The sequence below is a fragment of the Lagenorhynchus albirostris genome, chromosome 4, assembly GCF_949774975.1.
Source record: "Lagenorhynchus albirostris chromosome 4, mLagAlb1.1, whole genome shotgun sequence".
NCBI classification, from domain to species: domain Eukaryota; kingdom Metazoa; phylum Chordata; class Mammalia; order Artiodactyla; family Delphinidae; genus Lagenorhynchus; species Lagenorhynchus albirostris.
In genome coordinates, this window is record NC_083098.1 from 131,948,590 (window position 1) to 131,969,128 (window position 20,539).

At 36.4% G+C, this 20,539-nt stretch overlaps 1 protein-coding gene across 3 annotated transcripts in view; it reads left to right on the forward strand.

Annotated features, from left to right (window-relative positions):
• The window catches only part of FAT4 (FAT atypical cadherin 4), a 171,497-nt gene that overhangs the window by 103,736 nt on the left and 47,222 nt on the right, over positions 1 to 20,539 (forward strand). For all 3 annotated transcript variants that reach the window (XM_060148686.1, XM_060148685.1, XM_060148687.1), the window contains exon 7: positions 17,274 to 17,454. In XM_060148686.1, coding sequence (XP_060004669.1) covers positions 17,274 to 17,454 — 181 coding nt within the window. The remainder of the gene's footprint in view (positions 1 to 17,273; positions 17,455 to 20,539) is intronic.

The following is a 20,539-nucleotide window of genomic DNA, read 5'->3' on the forward strand; positions in this document are numbered from 1 at the left end:
AGAGATCTGGCTTTGTGGAGAAGAGATCTGGTTTTGTGGCAGTGGTGAAGACAGCAGTGAGAATAGAGATGGTGATTTAAAGGCCATGACAGCAAATCCCTGAGAGTGTTTGAAATTAGAGACAGTGTGGAGGTGGTGTGAATGAGCTAATATTTTATCCATGTTGAAGGTTGAGCCAATAGGACTTGATGATGGAACTGGAGGTACAGGACATTAGGAAAAGAGACAAATCCATCATGAGTCCTAGAAAATTGGCCAGAGAAATTTGGGGATGTTAAAACAAAAGTTTTTTTTTTTTCCTCCATGCCACGTGGCGTGTGGGATCTTAGTTCCCTGGCAGCCAGGGATGGGACCCACGTCCCCTGCATTGGAAACATAGAGTCTTAACCACTGGGCGACCAGGGAAGTCCCACAAAAGTTTTTTAGGGTGGATTATCCTTAATTATTTTTTGGATATATTGTATTTTAGACATTATGAGATCTCCAGTGGAGATGTCAGGTAGATAGATATAAAAGCTTAGTTCCCAGAAAAGACGTTTGAGTAGAGATACAACTTGGGCAGTCAAACTTTAGAGGATATTCATCCTGTGCATGCTGAGTGCTTGTATATACCAGAGTTTGTATTATAGTATCTCATTTAATCTCATAACTGCCTTGTAAATTGGATTCCAATTTTAGGGATTAAAAGTAAAACAAAAACAAAACTGAGAAGGTTTGCAACTTGATTTAGGTCTGCAGCTGTTAATCAGTGGAAATAGGATTTGAAGCCACTAAACCTGATCAAGGAGACCATTTTTTAACCATTACTCAGTTTCCCACAGATTAGCTCATCTACCATATTATGTTTTATGTAAAACATGTTTAAAGAATTTATTCTCTTTGGGTTAAATATTATTTTTATATTAAAAAGAGCACTGGTTTTTGCACCAAAGGAAAAAAAAAGGAAAGAAACAAATTTTGGCTCTCTGCCGTTAAGACAGCAAGTAAAATAAGAATATTCATGAATTCAAAATCAAAGGATTGCTGTTCTCATCAGATCAGGAAATGCATATCCAAGGATTTTATAGAGTGCAAATCAAATGTTAAATATTATACTAAGAATATACAGTATGTACAATATACACATACATGCACACACTATAAGTCAATTGGGCTGTATGTGTATTTGCATTTAATTTGGGGGTGGGAGATTAATCTGTGTACCAATTAAATACATTACCTTTATTTATCTGTTCTCAGTCTAATATACTAAAGGAATATAGAGATATTCTGGCTATAGATTTGGCCAAAAAGTCTGGTAATGAACTGTCTATGTGTTAGCATAATTAATAGGTCTGAGGGGAAAAGTTCAGTTATTAACATTCCTAATTAAAGGCATTTATCATCTGACTGAAAGAGGGAATAAACTTCATTCTTATGCAGGGATTGGAAATTACTTTTTGATGGAGGGGATACATGATGCTTTTGCAAAAGTTAATCCTAAAATCTAAAAGGGCTAATCACTATACTTTATTTTCTTGGTGAGGATATGATGACATTTAAATTAATACTATCTGTCACATTGTTCAGCTGAGAGGGTCACAGCATTGCAAATGTCTCTATAATCAAAAGAGAGGTCATAAATGTAGCATATCATATTTTAGATCTGAAGAGAGTTGTTTTTTAACTGTTCCAGGAAGATTGCATTTGTCAGTGTTATTTGTGGGAAGATGTTGAAGAAGAGCTTGCCTTGTCTGTTATGAAGAACATTTTTAATAATGAAAATTGCTTGAGAACTTTCCATAAGGCACCAATGATTTCATAAATCAGATTGTGCTAGGGTAATCTTCAATTACCAGAAATCACTTGCATTTCACTTAATTATATATTTAAGTTGAAGGAAGTTTTGGTTATTTCCATTGGAGTATTTGTCTTAGATGAGAATTTTGTTTCCAAGGTTGATAACTGGTTATTGTTTTACTTCCTCTTATTTCTAGTAAGTTTTTGTATAAAATCTGTTAGCAACTAAGTATTATCATAAATGATTTATTTAAATAATTTACTTTAAATCAGCTACTCTTTAGTAGGAACAGTTCTTCCTACATAGAATTTCATTTGTATATCCATAAGATAAAAATACAAAAAGAAAGATGATCTAACTTCCAAAACTCCACTAAATAAGATCTAGAATTGCCATCATGTTGCATAGAATTAAAATTTGATAATTTCAGTCTACTTTTCATTTACTCAATTTAAGCAATAAATCTGAGTAGACAAAGGAAACCCAAGTTTGAAATGGAAACAAACAATTTGAAATATTAAAGAGAATGTTTATATTACCTAAAGGATAAATATTAAATATAATACAAAATAATGTCAGCTTATTATGAGGAAATTTTTTCTTTTCAAAAATCTTCTAAATTTTATCTTGTTAAAACTTGATCTTATTTTGTGGCCTATTTTGATAATTATTCCATAATATATTAATTTGATATTTTCAGTAGGCAAGTAGGCAGGAAGCAGGTTGTATTTCAAATTTGGTGGTAGCCTCTCGTATTTCAGAGTTTCAACATGTGTTGAGAGGTTGTCTTTTAAAATATTCTCCAAAAAGTAACTCCTCATGACATGCTTTGTGTGGGGGATACAATATTTAGTTTCCATTACATTTTATTACTTTATAAACTCTTTTTATAAATAGATCTTTATTGGAGTATAATTGCTTCACAATACTGTGTTAGTTTCTGTTGTACAACAAAGTGAATCAGCCATATGCATACATATATCCCCATATCCCCTCCCTCTAGAGCCTCCCTCCCACCCTCCCTATCCCACCCCTCTAGGTGGTCACAAAGCACCGAGCTGATCTCCCTGTGCTATGCTGCTGTTTCCCACTAGCTATCTATTTTACATTCGGTAGTGTATATATGTCAATGCTACTATCATTCGCCCCAGCTTCCCCCTCCCACCCCGTGTCCTCAAGTCCATTCTCTACATCTGAGGCTTTATTCCTGCCCTGCCACTAGGTTCATCAGTAGCATTTTTTTTTTGATTCCATATATATGTGTTAGCATACGATATTTGTTTTTCTCTTTCTGACTTACTTCACTCTGTATGACAGACTCTAGGTCCATCCACCTCACTACAAATAACTCAATTTCGTTTCTTTTTATGGCTGAGTAATATTCCATTGTATATACGTGCCACATCTTCTTTCTCCATTCAGTTGTCGATGGACATTTAGGTTGGTTCCATGTCCTGGCTATTGTAAATAGTGCTGCAATGGACATTGTGGTACATGGCTCTTTTAGAATTATGGTTTTCTCAGGGTATAGGCCCAAATTTATATATTCATATAACATAAAATTTACCTTTTTTACCATTTTTAAATGTACAGTTCGGCGGCATTAAGTACATTTATATTGTGGGCCACTTTTCAGTCTCATTTTCATAACATCACTAAGTTCTTTCTTTAGTTTTACTTGTCGCCTCTATTTAGTATAGGAATTTATATTAAGGAAATACAGTGTTTTTGATAAAGATTCCTGAGAAATGATTAAAAATAAAATGTTACCTAATGTGTATATACCTAATTTATATAAACATATTTATAAAACTAATTAGCAGTAATATATTATAAAATGAAATTTTTAAGATAAAAGCTGATGGTCGTATTTAAAATGTTATATACTTACTTGCTTCAAGTATTTTCTGGATTTAAATCTAACCACATAATTTAATGTTAATATTGAATGGCTTTCAATACATTTTCAGGGAACGGCTTACTTACTGTGAGAAATATGCATTTACTGCATGGGTAAAAAAAGAAGCTAATACTTTATTACAACAAACAAGCGCCCAGTCGGGACCCTTTCACCAAATGTTTGATGTCAAGAACAAATCGGCTTTGTTGCAAAGCAACAGATTTCAGTTAAGCAAAAATACTATTTCGGCTGAATAGTCGTTCAAGTTTCAAGAAAGTATGTTTAATTTATAGGGTCTAACAAAAAATGTAAAATGTCTGCAGTTTGAACTTTAATTAGATGGTTAGGCTCATTCATTACACTTATTAAAGATGTATTTTCTGATAGAGCATTTGCCTGAAACATTTTCTTTTTAAAATCTTTTTTTTTAACATCTTTATTGGAGTAAAATTGCTTTACAATGGTGTGTTAGTTTCTGCTTTATAACAAAGTGAATCAGCTATACATATAGATATATCCCCATATCTCCTCCCTCTTGCGTCTCCTTGCCACCCTCCCTATCCCACCCCTCTAGGTGGTCACAAAGCACCGAGCTAATATCCCTGTGATATGCGGCAGCTTCCGACTAGCTATCTATTTTACATTTGGTAGTATATATAAGTCCATGCCACTCTCTCACTTCATCCCAACTTACCCTCCCCCCCCCATATCCTCAACTCCATTCTCTACATCTGTGGCTTTATTCCTGTCCTGCTCCTAAGTTCTTCAGAACCATCTTTCTTTCTTTTTTTTTTTTTTTGATGCCATATATATGTGTTAGCATACGGTATTTGTTTTTCTCTTTCTGACTTACTTCACTCTGTATGACAGACTCTAGGTCCATCCACCTCACTACAAATAAATCAATTTCATTTCTTTTTATGGCTGAGTAATATTCCATTGTATATATGTGCCACATCTTCTTTATCCATTCATCTGTTGATGGACACTTAGGTTGCTTCCATGTCCTGGATATTGTAAATAGAGCTGCAATGAACATTGTGGTACATGACTCTTTTTGAATTATGGTTTCCTCCGGGTATATGCCCAGTAGTTGGATTGCTGGGTCGTATGGTAGTTCGATTTTTAGTTTTTTAAGGAACCTCCATACTGTTCTCCATAGTGGCTATAACAATTTAGATACCCACCAACAGTGCAAGAAGTTTCCCTTTTCTCCACATCCTCTCCATCATTTATTGTTTCTAGATTTTTTGATGATGGCCATTCTGACCAGTGTGAGGTGACACCACATTGTCGTTTTGATTTGCATTTCTCTAATGATTAGTGATGTTGAGCATCCTTTCATGTGTTTGTTGGCAATCTGTATATCTTTTATGGAGAAATGTCTATTTAGGTCTTCTGTGCATTTTTGGATTGCGTTGTTTGTTTTTTTGATATTGAGCTGCATGAGCTGCTTGTGAATTTTGAAGAATAATCCTTTGTCACTTGCTTCATTTGCAAAACTTTCTCCCATTCTGAGGGTTGTTTTTTTGTCTTGTTTATGGTTTCCTTTGCTGTGAAAAAGGTTTTAAGTTTCATTAGTGCCCATTTGTTTGTTTTTGCTTTTATTTCCATTTCTCTAGGAGGTGAGTCAAAAAGGATCTTGCTGTGATTTATGTCAAAGAGTGTTCTGCCTGTGTTTTCCCTCTAAGAGTTTTACAGTGTCTGGCCTTACATTTAGGTCTTTAATCCATTTTGAGTTTATTTTTGTATATGGTGTTAGGGAATGTTCTAATTTCATTCTTTTACATGCAGCTGTCCAGTTTTCCCAGCACCACTTATTGAATAGGCTGTCTTTTCTCCATGGTATATTCTTGCCTCCTTTATCAAAAATAAGCTGACCATATGTGCATGGGCTTACTCTGGGCTTTCTATCCTGTTCCATTGATCAATATTTCTGTTTTTGTGCCAGTACCTTACTGCCTTGATTACTGTAGCTTTGTAGTATAGTCTGAAGTCAGGGAGCCTGATTACTCCAGCTCCATTTTTCTTTCTCAAGATTGCTTTGGTTGTTCGGGGTCTTTTTTGTTTCCATACAAATTGTGAAACTTTTTGTTCTAGTTTTGTGAAAAATGCCTTTGGTAGTTTGATAGGGATTGCACTGAATCTGTAGATTGCTTTGGGTAGTATAGTCATTTTCACAATGTTGATTCTTCCAATCCAAGAACATGGTATATCTCTCCATCTGTTTGTATCATCTTTAATTTCTTTCATCAGTGTCTTATAGTTTTCTGCATACAGGTCTTTTGTCTCCTTAGGTAGGTTTATTCCTAGATATTTTATTCTTTTTGTTTCAGTGGTAAATGGAAGTGTTTCCTTAATTTCTCTTTCAGATTTTTCATCATTAGTGTATAGGAAGGCCAGAGATTTCTGTGCATTAATTTTGTATCCTGCTACTTTACGAAATTCGTTGATTAGTTCTAGTTGTTTTCTGGTAGCATATTTAGGATTCTCTGTGTATAGTATCATGTAATCTGCAAACAGTGACAGCTTTACTTCTTCTTCTCCGATTTGGATTCCTTTTTTTTCTCTTTTTTCTCTGATTGCTGTGGCTAAAACTTCCAAAGTTATGTTGAATAATAGTGGTGAGACTGGACAACCTTGTAGTGTTCCTGATGTTAGTGGAAATGGTTTCATTTTGTTCACCATTGAGAATGATGTTGACCTGGTTTTGTCATATATGACCTCTATTATGTTGAGGTAAGTTCCCTCTATGTCTACTTTCTGGAGAGTTTTTATCATAAATGGGTGTTGAATTTTTTCAAAACCTTTTTCTGCATCTATTGAGATGATCATATGCTTTTTATCCTTTAATTTGTTAATATGGTGTGTCACACTGATTGATTTGCATATATTGAAGAATTGTTGCATTCCTGGGATAAATCCCACTTGATCATGGTGTATGATCCATATAATGTGCTGTTGGATTCCGTTTGCTAGTATTTTGTTGAGGATTTTTGCATCTATGTTCATCAATGATATTGGCCTGTAGTTTTCTTTCTTTGTGACATCTTTGTCTGGTTTTGGCATGAGGTTGATTGTGGCCTCATAGAATGAGTTTAGGAGTGTTCCTCCCTCTGATATATTTTGGAAGAGTTTGAAAAGGAGAGGTATTAGCTCTTCTCTAAATGTTTGATAGAATTTGCCTGTGAAGCCATCTGGTCCTGAGCTTTTGTTTGTTGAAAGATTTTTAATCACAGTCTCAATTTCAGTGCTTGTGATTCATCTGTTTACATTTTCTATTTCTTCCTGGTTCAGTCTCAGAAGGTTGTGCTTTTCTAAGAATTTGTCCATTTCTTCCAGGTTTTCCAATTTTTTGGCATATAGTTGCTTGTAGTAATCTCTCATGATCCTTTGTATTTCTGTAGTGTCAGTTGTTACTTCTTTTTCATTTCTAATTCTATTGATTTGAGTCTTCTCTCTTGTTTTCTTGATGAGTCTGGCTAATGGTTTATCAATTTTGTTTATCTTCTCAAAGAACCAGCTTTTAGTTTTATTGATCTTTGCTTTCGTTTCCTTCATTTCTTTTTCATTTATTTCTGATCTGATCTTTATGATTTCATTCCTTCTGCTAACTTTGGGTGTTTTTGTTCTTCTTTCTCTAATTGCTTTAGGTGTAAGTTTAGGTTGTTTATTTGAGATGTTTCTTGTTTCTTGAGGTAGGATTGTATTGCTATAAACTTGCCTCTTAGAACTGCTTTTGCTGCATCCCATAGGTCTTGGGTTGTCGTGTTTTCATTGTCACTTGTTTCTAGGTATTTTTTGATTTCCTCTTTGATTTCTTCACTGATCTCTTGGTTATTAAGTAGTGTATTGTTTAGCCTCCATGTGTTTGTATTTTTTACAGATCTTTTCCTGTAATTGATATCTAGTCTCATAGCGTTGTGGTCAGAAAAGATACTTGATATGATTTCAAGTTTCTTAAATTTACTAAAGCTTGATTTGTGACCCAAGATATGATCTATCCTGGAGAATGTTCCATGAGCACTTGAGAAGAAAGTGTATTCTGTTGTTTTTGGATGGTTCTCCTATAAATATCAAGTCCATCTTGTTTCATGTATCATTTAAAGCTTGTGTTTCCCTATTTATTTTCATTTTGGATGATCTGTCCATTGGTTAAAGTGGGGTGTTAAATTCCCCCATTATGACTGTGTTACTGTCAATTTCCCCTTTTATGGCTGTTAACATTTGCCTTATGTATTGAGATGTTCCTATGTTGGGTGCATAAATGTTTACAATTTTTGTGTCTTCTTCTTGGATTGATCCCTTGATCATTATGTAGTGTCCTTCTTTGTCTCTTGTAATAGTCTTTATTTTAAAGTGTATTTTGTCTGATATGAGAATTGCTACTCCAGCTTCCTTTTGATTTCCATTTGCCTGGAATATCTTTTTCCATCCCCTCACTTTCAGTCTGTATGTGTCCTTAGGTCTGAAGTGGGTCTCTTGTAGACAGCATATATACAGGTCTTGTTTTTGTATCCATTCAGCCAGTCTATGTCTCTTGGTTGGAACATTTAATCCATTTACATTGACGGTAATTATCAATATGTATGTTCCTATTACCATTTTCTTAATTGTTTTGGGTTTGTTATTGTAGGTCATTTCCTTCTCTTGTGTTTCCTGCCTAGAGAAGTTCCTTTAGCATTTTTCATAAAGCTGGTTTTGTGGTGCTGAATTCTCTTAGCTTTTGCTTGTCTGTAAATGTTTTAATTTCTCCATCGAATCTGAATGAGGTCCTTGCTGCGTAGAGTAATCTTGGTTGTAGGTTTTTCCCTTTCATCACTTTAAATATGTCCTGCCACTCTTTTCTGGCTTGTAGAGTTTCTGCTGAAAGATCAGCTCTTAACCTTATGGGGATTACCTTGTATATTATTTGTTGCTTTTCCCTTGCTGCTTTTAATATTTTTCTTTGTATTTTATTTTTGATAGTTTGATTAATATGTGTCTTGGTGTGTTTCTCCTTGGATTTATCCTGTATGGGACTCTACGTTTCCTGGACTTGATTGACTATTTCCTTTCCCATATTAAGGAAATTTTCAACTCTAATCTCTTCATATATTATCTCAGTCCCTTTCTTTTTCTCTTCTTCTTCTGGGACCTCTATGATTCGAATGTTGGTGCATTTAATGTTGGCCCAGACGTCTCTGAGACTGTCCTCAATTCTTTTCATTCTTTTTTCTTTATTCTACTCTGCAGTAGTTATTTCCACTATTTTATCTTCCAGGTCACTTATCTGTTCTTCTGCCTCAGTTATTCTGCTATTGATTCCTTCCAGAGAATTTTTAATTTGATTTATTGTGTTGGTCATCATTGTTGGTTTGCTCTTTAGTTCTTCTAGGTCCTTGTTAAACATTTCTTGTATCTTCTCCATTCTGTTCCCAAGATTTGGATCATCTTTACTATCATTACTCTGAATTCTTTTTCAAGTAGACTGCCTATTTCCACTTCAGTTGTTTGGTCTGGTGGGTTTTTACCTTGCTCCTTCATCTGCTGTGTGTTTCTCTGTCTTCTCATTTTGCTTAGCTTACTGTGTTTGGGGTGTCCTTTTCGCAGGCTGCAGGTTTGTAATTCCTGTTGTTTTTGGTGTCTGCCCCCAGTGGTTAAGGTTGGTTCAGTGGGTTGTGTAGGCTTCCTGGTGCAGGGGACTAGTGCCTGTGTTCTGGTGGATAAGGCTGGATCTTGTCTTTTTGGTGAGCAGGACCATCTCTGTTGGTGTGTTCTGGAGTGTCTGTGACCTTATTATGATTTTAGGCAGCCTCTCTGCTAATGGGTGGGGTTGTGTTCCTGTCTTGCTAGTTGTTTGGCATAGGGTGTCCAGCACTGTAGCTTGCTGGTCATTGAGTGGAGCTGGGTCTTACCATTGAGCTGGCGATCTCTGGGAGACCTTTCACTGTTTGATGTTACGTGGAGCCTGGAAGTCTCTGGTGAACCAATGTCCTGAACTTGCCTCTCCCACCTCAGAGGCACAGGCCTAACACCTGGCTTGAGTACCATGACTCTGTGAGACACATGGCTCAGAAGAAAAGGGAGAAAGAAAGAAAGAAGAAAGAAAAAATAAAGTAAAGTAAAATAAAATAAAATAAAGTTTTTGAAATAAAAAATAATTATTAAAAATAAAAAATATTAAAAAGTAATAAAGAAAAAGAAAGAAGGGAGTAACCAAGCCAAAAAAGAAATCTACCAATGATAACAAGTGTTACAAACGATACAGAAAGAAAAAAAAAAAAGAACAAGAAACAAAAATGGACAGACAGAACCCTAGGACAAATGGTAAAAACAAAGCTCTACAGACAAAATCTCACACAGAAGCATACACATACACACTCACAAAAAGAGAAAAAGGAAAAAATATATATATCTATATATATAAAAAAAAAAGGAGGAAGAGAGCCACCAAATCAATAAACAAATCGACCAATGATAATAAACTCTAAATACTAAACGAAGATAAACATAAAACCAGAAACCAGTCAGTAGCATACAGTAAACCCCAAGTCTACAGTTGCTCACAAAATCCACCGCCTCTATTTTGGGATGATTTGTTGTCTATTCAGGTATTCCAGAGATGCAGGGTACATCAAGATGATTGTGGAGATTTAATCCGCTGCCCCTGAGGCTGCTGGGAGAGATTTCCTTTTCTGTTCTTTGTTCGCACAGCTCCCAGGGTTCAGCTTTGGATTTGGCTCTGCCTCTGTGTGTAGGTCGCCAGAGGGCATCTCTTTCCCACCCAGACAGGACAGAGTTAACGTAGCAGCTGATTAGGGGCTCTGGCTCACTCAGGCCGGGGAGAGGGAGAAGTACGGTATGTGGGGCGAGCCTGTGGCTGCAGAGGCTGATGTAACATTGCAACAGCCTGAGCCATGCCAATTTTTCTCCTGGGGAAGTTGTCCCTGGATCACAAAACCCTGGCAGTGGTGGGCTCCATAGGTTCCTAGGAGGGGAGGTGTGGATAGTGACCAGTGCTTGCACACAGGCTTCTCTGTGGCGGCAGCAGCAGCCTTAGCATCTCATCCGTCTCTGGGGTCTGCGCTGATAACTGCAGCTCATGCCCATCTCTGGAGCTCGTTTAGGTGGTGCTCTGAATCTGCTCTCCTCGCACACCCTGAAACAATGGTCTCTTGCCTCCTAGGCAGTTCTAGACTTTTTCCCAGACTCCCTCCCATCTAGCTGTGGTGCACTAGCTCCCTTGAAGTTGTGTTCATGCAGCCAACCCCAGTCCTCTCCCTGGGAATTGACCTCCGAAGCCCGAGCCTCAGCTCCCAGCCCCTGCCTGCCACGGCGGGTGAGCAGACAAGCCTCTCAGGCTGGTGAGTGCTGGTGGGCACTGATCCTCCGTGTGGGAATCTCTTCACTTTGCCCTCTGCACCCCTGTTGCTGCGCTCTCCTCCATGGCTCTGAAGCTTCACCCCTGTCACCCCCGTCTCTGCCAGTGAAGGGGCTTCCTAGGGTGTGGAAACCTTTCCTCCTTCAAAGCTCCCTCCCACTGGTGCAGGTCCCATCCCTATTCTTTTGTCTCTGTTTATTCTTTATTCTTTTGCCCTCCCCAGGTACGTGGGGAGTTTCTTGCCTTTTGGGAAGTCTGAGGTCTTCTGACAGCATTCAGTAGGTGTTCTGTAGGAGTTGTTCCACATGTAGATGTATTTCTGGTGTATCTGTGGGGAGGAAGGTGATCTCTGCGTCTTACTCCTCCTCCATCTTGAAGGTTTCCTCTTTTTAAAATCTTATTTTAAGTTTCCTTGAACTTTTTTTTTCTTTTTTTTTTTTGCGGTACGCAGGCCTCTCACTGTTGTGGCCTCTCCCTCTGGACGCACAGGCTCAGCGGCCATGACTCACGGGCCCAGCTGCTCCGCGGCATGTGAGATCTTCCTGGACCGGGGCACGAACCTGTGTCCCCTGCATTGGCAGGCGGACTCTCAACCACTGCGCCACCAGAGAAGCCCTATTTTGATATATTTGATCTTTTTAGGCCACTAGTGTTAAAAGGCAATACCAGTTTAATCATTTCCCAAATAAGAGTATAAAATATGACTCAGGCGAGGCTTGGAACTTCCCAATTATAATGGACTATCAGAAGATTAAGCTGTGAGCAGTCTGTGTGTGTGTGTGTGTGTGTGTGTGTGTGTGTGTGTGTGTGTATGTGTTTGTGTGTGAGATGTGTTTTTGCACATTTTAAAAAGTGCTTTTCAGAATCATATGTATTTTTTTCTATTTGCTCTAAAAATTTCAGAAGGTTCCTATCAATTTACCTATATTTATTTTATTTATATATATATATATATACATATATACACAGATTATGATGTATACAATACATATAATTTTCACAAAATTAAATTTAAAGTTCATTTTATCATCTGACCTCTGATTGTATTTCAAATGTCCACTGTACCCTCCTAACATCTACAACTATAAATTTCTGAGATCTTGTCCTTTTATTTCATTTGTTTCTTCAACCCCTTTCACTGGCTCACTGTCTTCTACCAGCAGCCTGTGTCATTACATCCTCCCTCTTCTTTCTGTTTGCATCTGGTTCTCATAAATCAATTCCAGATGAAATCGAGTAATCTTGCCCTAGTACGCCACTACCTATATAATTCATCCTTATCAGATCTATCCAAGCTAAACATTGGCCCCTGGTATTCTGATTCTTCTCATGGGATTCAGGATTAATTGGGACCCTCTGTTATAAGTAGTAGACTATCTCCAAAACTTTGACCTTTGTCGACAGTCTTGTTCTCTGACCCTGGCCATAGGCTAAAACCTATATTCCCAGATGTATATTTCTAGAACTGTTCAGCTTTTTGAACTTTCAGCCATGTAGTCACTAGATCAGATTTCCATATATTGAGTCAAAGGAGAAGTTAATAAACATTGAGGACAAGGTCTATTGGTATGCATTATGGTTTTATATAAAGATGAATTAAACAATTACTTCTGCTCTCAATTAGTTTGTAACTTAATAGAGAATATGGCAGAAGTACATTGATAAGAATAATAATATAGAGTAAAAATATGCAATAAGAGTGGCATACTTTTATCTGAGCCTAATGAACTGAGAAAAGATATTTTTTTTAAGAGTTCAAAACTGATTTCCTTCTGCCACTATGGCTGAATGTAAATAAATTGCTCAAATTCTTTGGGTCTAAAGTTCTTTATTTAAAAAATTAAATAGTAATACTTACTTCATGAATCTATATATTAAATGAGTAATACATATATAAGATAGTCATACATATATCTGTTATCAAATAAATGGTCAATAATAGGTATCTATAAATATATATGTGTATATGTATTTGCACATATGTTTTTCAATTTATATATAAATATTGGGCTAAGTTTACACAGAATAATTAAGACTTGAGTTTTTGACATACTAATATCGAGACTCTGGAACCAGCAGAAACTTCTGGACCAAAGATAAAGTAATAGTGAACATCATGCAGCACTTCACATGGGCTATAACCAAAAAGATGTGGGGAAACAGGAACATAAGCACCAGGACCAGTTTTTCACATAGTTAAGAGGAAGGGCTCAAAAACAAGCAAACAAACACAGAAAATCAACAAGAACAACAACAAAAACAAGACTTCATCACTCCGTTAGGAGACGAGGAAGCACTAAAGTCTGTGTGGGCCAAGGACTAGGGAACTTGTATCCTTCATCTGAGAAGAGTGTGTAGAGATGAGGCTTACTCACTTGAAATCCAGGGGCATTGCTGCTTTTTGTCCCTTGATTTCATCTCCCTGCCTAAAGCTGAGAGGAAGGGCCTTGTGGAGCTCCTGCTATAGTGCATAAGTCTGAGGCTGGAGTGAGGTGTGCGATGGAAAGCCCCACCCCCAAGAATAAATGAAAAATATTGGAGGCAGAGTTCGGAGTAAGTTAAATCTCAGTAAAAGACTTAGAAATGTAGAACGTTGTCTTTGTGAAGTTTCCTTGTAAAACTTTAAAAAGTAAATAAGACCTTCCTGCACATCCCCTGGGGCAACAAGAAAGTGAGGCCACTGTAGAGATTGTGTTTCATTCTATCAATTCTTGAAGAAAATAGGAAGAGAAGAACCCCAAGTGCTTTGAAAGTGGGCTGTGGCTGCTAATAAGAAGAGAAAAGGGGACTCTGGGCCTGGTTCTTGGCTTAAGAAGATGTCCCATGTGGATATGGGATTACCTATGGGGCCATTTCTCAAGCCAGGCCCATCTGTTGTCTCTGGTGCGCTTTTAAGATCTTGTGAAAAAATTATTCTCTGGTATGGAGATTGAACTTGCTGAATATTTTCCTGGGTAAACAATGTTTTGTTCTTTTTGCTTACTAATTCAGAAAACACATTAGCAACAATATTTATGTAGTTTATAGACAAGGAAAGAAATCACATGTTCCTGACCAAATGATTTAGTCATCATTTTATGAGGTTTTCCATATGTGTGTCATCAGACACTTTAGAATACCAAAGATGAAACCTTTGTTTGGCAGTACTGTGTTATTTCTTAACAAGTTTAGACACTGTTGATTAGAGAGCATATCAGACGTATTCAGGTCTTCTTTAAACTCTCACTGTAAATTTTTAGATTTTGCATTTTTAAACTTTCAATTCAACGTCTTCCACAAAGCTGTGAAAGTTTTGAAAGCTAAGTATCTCATATACTTATAACTACAAAAAAATCATTAAAAGAAAAGAATGATTCCAAATCTTTTCCTGAATAATATTATCATAGGATTGACTTGAAAGTTTTGTGGAGGAACAAAAATCCTGAGAACTATGACACAGAAATCTGTAGGATTAAAAATGGACCTTTAAAAGGTCAATGTTCCATTTTTTTGTTTCTAAAACAAGTACAACAACAAAGAGTACTATAGAATACATTTTAACTATGTACCAGCCACTATCCTAAGCATGTTACATTCCCCTCAACACCTCTTTTGAGGTAGGTCCTATTTTCATTATTCCCATTTTGCATATAAGGAGACAGATTTAGTGAGTGGAGTACAATGTCAATAAAAGAGATAAAAGAGCCCTTCATGTCCTCTGGGACATTGATTTAGTTATCCCTTCTCTCAGTTCATCAGATGTACAGCCTCCTTTCCATGATATCCCCTTCTGGCCACACAAAAGCACAGATATCCTCTAGTTATTTTTTTTTAATGCAACCAGTGGGAGAAATACTAACATCATTCACATCATTAACTTCCATTTCATCCAACTGTATGTAATTAAACACATTCAAGAGCTTTAGGCCAAACATTGGCCAAAAAGAATACCCCAGAAAAATTGATTTTGGTTTTAACATGTGCTATGAAAAATTCAAAATTCATGACCAGACTGTTGTCTCCAAATGCTCCACAAACAACCTCGACAATAGCTAGGGTCCCTCACAGATGGACCTTTTTCTCTAGCTTGTGCCTCGTGCTGTTCTCGGGGATCGGCTTGCCCAGGGTCCCAGAGCATCTCCCTGAGCAGTACTTGTCCAGCTGCTAACACCTCATGGCTTTTTGCCAGTAGTCAACAGCTCCACATTCAAGTCAAATCCCAGCTCCATTCCCCACTAAGTCTGTGGCCCTAAAAATGTTGTTCAGCCTTTCTCTCAGTTTACTTATATATAAAATGGAGATAAGAGTTGTACTAACTTATGAAGACTAGACAATGCAAGTAAATGTCTTCAACCAGTACTTGAATACCTAAAGACTCAGTAAATATTTGCAATTATCATTATTAATTATTTTATTTTTTATTTACTTTATCATTATTAATTATTTTATTAATTAATTATCATTATTAATATGTTGAGTGAGATTTAAAACGTATTATTTTAATGTGCTTCCTCCTTCAGTGTTTATAATACTTCCAGATCTATTCTGGGTGTGAAATGTTTGTGACATCAGCCTACCATTGTTTAAGTGACTAGTAAAAAGGCAATTACTAGTAAAAAGGAAATTACAGTATTTAAACATCTGTAGTCGATTGTACAAAAAAAGCAAAAAGTGAGAACTAGTTTTCTTTCCTTTAATGTAAAATCAAACACCTAAAAAGTAGGATTTCTGCAGTCATGAATTTAAAAATATGTTAATGTAAATGGAACGCTTAATATAAATTATGTCATGGAGAAGGATATATATGGCAACAAAGGTCAGCTTGCAGCCTAAATTTAATTGCATAGGTTTCCGGGAGGTATCATGCCTCATTACACTGCCCAGTCCAAGTGGTCTTACACATTTTTTATCTAACGTAGAATTTGAGCTTCCTTACATAGAGCACAAAAATACCAGATCACTAAAACCACTGCATTCCTTAATTTTCTAGTCTGTTGATTTTGGTTCCTATACATTTGAGCATAAAAGCTGATTGGTACTATGCCATCAGTAATAACAATCTAATAGGAAAAAGTTTGAATAGTAGTAAGGAAATACTAGCAAATCACTAGAATATTATTATGAAAAAATAATATTGGAAGGCTGTGAATCTCAACACCATCCTGATACTAAAGAGTTACTCCATAAACATTTTACAGAGAAACAAATGAGCGAGTGAATGAATGGCTTTATTTACAAAATGTTGAGTACTGGAAATAAGTAGAATTTAAACTTTGTTTAACAGGAGATAATTTTATGGGAGAAAGAATAGTATCTTAAACAGAAAGTAAGAGTATCCAGGGCTTTATTTTATTGTACATAAATACAGTTAAACAGACTTTCATTATTTCTATTTAGAGAAATTAAAGTTTGAAAACACAACTAAGGGCAGATGATTTGCCATTTACCTGTGGGACAACCCACAGAGTCTAACCAAATATGTCATCTGATCCTCACCACAACGAGTCTGCTAACCTTGTGTAGTACAGACCGTGTACCCCAAGATTTTGTTAAACGCTAGGTTTTCACTATATGCTGATAACGGAACTGGAACAGGAAATAAAAATGACTTGTTTCACATTTACCTTAAATATTAAATACATGCAATAAAAATGATTTCAAGTCAGCTCATTGACATAGTGTTATTTCCAGCAAGTGGAAGATTAGAGTTTTGATGTTAACTTGAAGCTTTCTTCTTTAAGATTTCTGCAAACAAATATTGGTTAGTACAGAAAAGGGGGTTTAAAGGCCTCAGAAGCCCAGTTGAATTTTGTTGACAATAGCATTGAGAGTCACATCTAGGAATACAGTTTTTAACTCTGCCTTGTCAGCTGGCCAGCTATTCCAGGCCCAGGGGTATTCTCCAAATCTGGCTTGAGCTATTTTACTGTAAGTGCCTCTTTTGTGGCATTTAAATGATATTGTTGTGTTCTGCATTGCTGAATCAGCACCTTTAAAATAGAATAAGAGGTTGACGTATTCCTTTTGTGCAGTATCACTAGGAAAGAGCTGGAATACTAGTCCCTAAATAAAAATATTTTTTTCTTGTAACAACACTAAAAATCACTCGATCACTTGCCTATGTGTTCACAAATTTTACTTTGGGATGTCTTCTAAATTCTCTTCCATAGTTCTGTCTACAGCTAATTGTTAAGTTTGCTATTATTTTTGTTATTTATGAACATTAAGACTTGATTTTCTTTTCCTTCTAGGATCCCCTGCCCTGACTGGAACTGGAACTATCAATGTCATAGTGGATGATGTCAATGACAATGTCCCCACTTTTGCCAGTAAAATGTATTTCACAACAATTCCTGAAGATGACCCAACGGGGACAGATGTTTTATTGGTAAATGCCTCAGATGCTGATGCTTCAACAAATGCAGTTATCAGGTACATTTTACTTTGTAAATTTTAATTATTTTTCTCATTAAACATTAGTCTTTGGACTAAATGCACACAATGCTTCATTTTGCTGAAATTCTGTAGCATTAACTCATAACCCAGTTGTGGTTATCTATTGCTGAATAACCAACTATGCCTAAAATTAGGATTAAAACAATAATGATTTTATGTATCATTCTAAAATTTTATCTTATTCATTTTATTTATATTTTTATTGTATCTCATTTTTGTAGTTGAGGAGTTAGGGCACAGGTCAGTGGGAGATTCTTCTGCTTCTTGTGGTTGACTAGTGTCACTTATGGTATTTACCTGGTGACTGTGTCCTAGAGGGTCCAAGATAGCTTCACTCGCATGCCTGGTGGCTTGGCAGGGATGGCTGGACCTTTAGGCTCAGTTGGACCCCTTCTCTGCTCATGCGATCTCAGAGCTTCTCAGTGTGGTTTTTCAGCAGGGTAGTTGGACTTCTTTATATGGTAGAAGAACCTCTGGGTTACAAGGACCTCAGGTGAAAGCTGTTAATGCTCTTAAAGGCCAGGCCTTGAAACGGCGTAGAATCACTTCCATAATACTCTCTTTGTCAAAGCAGCCATGGCCAGCCAAGAGTCCCCGGGCCAGAACCCATCGGTGAAAAGTCTTCAAACGACTGTGCCATCCTATAGTCAGATATGATAAAAATTCATGCCATTTTTATCTTGCAAAAAATTATTATGTTCACTTTAAATTGACAGACAAATATTACAACTTAAATGAAAAATATTTTCACAGAATAGTAAGTTGTTATGCCAACCTAAATCTTATTTACTCTGGCTTGATATGTTTTTAATGGAATATATATTTTGGATGTTAATCACTCCTTGCTATTCATGGAATCCTGGAGAAAATCCACTTTTTCCTCTGGTTAACAGAGCTTTTATGTATTAATGTTTATATTGACTATTTAAGTATTACATATTTAAGTCATTTACCCAACTACTGATGGACTCTCTAAAAGCACAACCTTTTATGTGTGATGTTAATTTTCCCATATGGTCTAACATGATCTTTTGCACAGCAGCTACCCCCAAAATATTTATTTCTATTCTTCTTTCTACCAGTTTGATCAAGTTATGCATTTTAATGGATGGAATACTTATTTTGAGTTAAACACTTTACGTAACTTTTAATATTTTCCCTTCTAGTAAACCAGCCTGCATTAATTACTAGCTTATCTAGTTTATATCTTTATCTAGTTTATATCTTTGTTTCCCAGACACCTATTCCAAAATTTAGCTGTTATAGAAATATATTCCTTTTTTTTCCCCAACTGACCAAATCTCCATTCAAAACCTCACTTTTAATTCTTTTATGTCATAACATTGGAGAAAGTCACAAAACTGTATCAACAGGGTTGACATTCAAAGGCAAATCCCTTTCTCTGTGCTCCTAATCCCATCCCATTCGATTTCCCTCAAATCATTAATTCAACAGTTACTACGTTTTGCTCTGGATCTTCAGGTAATCCTTCTTTCCTTGATCATACCTTTATCCCTATAGAAATGCTCAGAATATCTGGTATTGACTTCTGGTTCCTTTATTTACTTACATGACTTAGGAAAGTCATTTTAGTGTCTCTAAGGCTCAGTGTATCCATCAGTAAAAGTGGAGTTAAGAATTGCTACTTTCGAAATTTGTGAGAATTAAATATATATTGACCAATTACTAGGTGCCAAGTATCATATATGGAATCAGTTAATATGTGCAAATGTCTCTAACACATTATTGGGACATGAAAGTCACTAAATTTATACTAGTTTTTTTTTTCTTTTCATCACTCTAATATCTATTTTATTCCTAATATATTCTTCTACAACATAGTAGTGACTGGCACCTAAATAAATGCATTAAATGAATGATCCTAGTATTCTTTACAACTGCTGCTTTTCCTCACAGTTTTCACACCACATTTTTGAGAGGGTGGGTTACTGCCTCAAAGTTTTCTCTGGCCATTTATTCTTGAAAATCTCTCAGTCTTTCTCCTCCATTGCTTTACCAAAAAAGACTATTCGAAGATTCTACTGAAATTTATCAAGTCCAGTGATTTCTGAGTCTTTATTTTCCTTTGCCTTTTGCAATATTTGCACCGCAGGTCAGCCTTTCTTATTGGCATTTTTTTTTCTCCTCAGTGTCTGTGTAAATGTTATTTCTTATTTCTCATCCTGCGTCTCTGACCACACCTTCTAATTTGCCTTCTGTATCCCCTCTTTCTAGCTCTCCAAAGAAATTTGGACCTTCGCCACAGCATTTTTTCTCAGTCCTTTTCTTTCCTTTCTTTATTTTCCCGCACGTGTGTGTATGTGTGTGTGTGTGTGTGTGTGTGTGAGAGAGAGAGAGAGAGAGAGAGAGAGAGAGAGAAAGAGTAAAAGAGAGAGAGAGTAGAGAATCATCCATTTCCATGGCTGCAGCCATGAGAAAAGTTACCCAGAAAACTAGACAGAAAACCTCTAAACCTATTGTATCAACACTGACTCCACCCTGGAGATTCCCACCCGTCTTTAAAACTCTCTAGGAGGCACTTCTACATAGAGGTAGAAGTCATAAGAACAACATATCAGAAACTAATAACCTTTTCTGTTTCTCATCTTGGTGTACTGCGCTCTTTTAATGATGTTGCCTTGCTTTCTTCATCCTCCCATCTTGATGGCTAACAGTCATCCTCTCCCCCTACGCTCACTCAGTGGACAAGTTTTCATGTTTCTTCTTTCCTAATGCCTCTGGCACTCATTCTTTTCTGTGCATCCCTCCTGCCAAGACCCTAGTTCAGTCCATAATTACATCATGCCTGGACTATTATAATAAAAATTAACTTACTTTCCTTACTCTGGTTTCTAATCCTTCCAATCTATATATTACATGATCCTGTATAATCTTGGAGCCCTTACGATGTCCCAGATACTTTGTTAAGTTCTGAGGAGTTAAGCACTTCAGTTCTAATAAGAACACTTTAATATAGAAGGTAATTTTGCAATATTACAGTTATAGTACCTTGTAACAAGTATAGTTTAAACAGAATGTGTGGAAAGAACAGCATACTCAG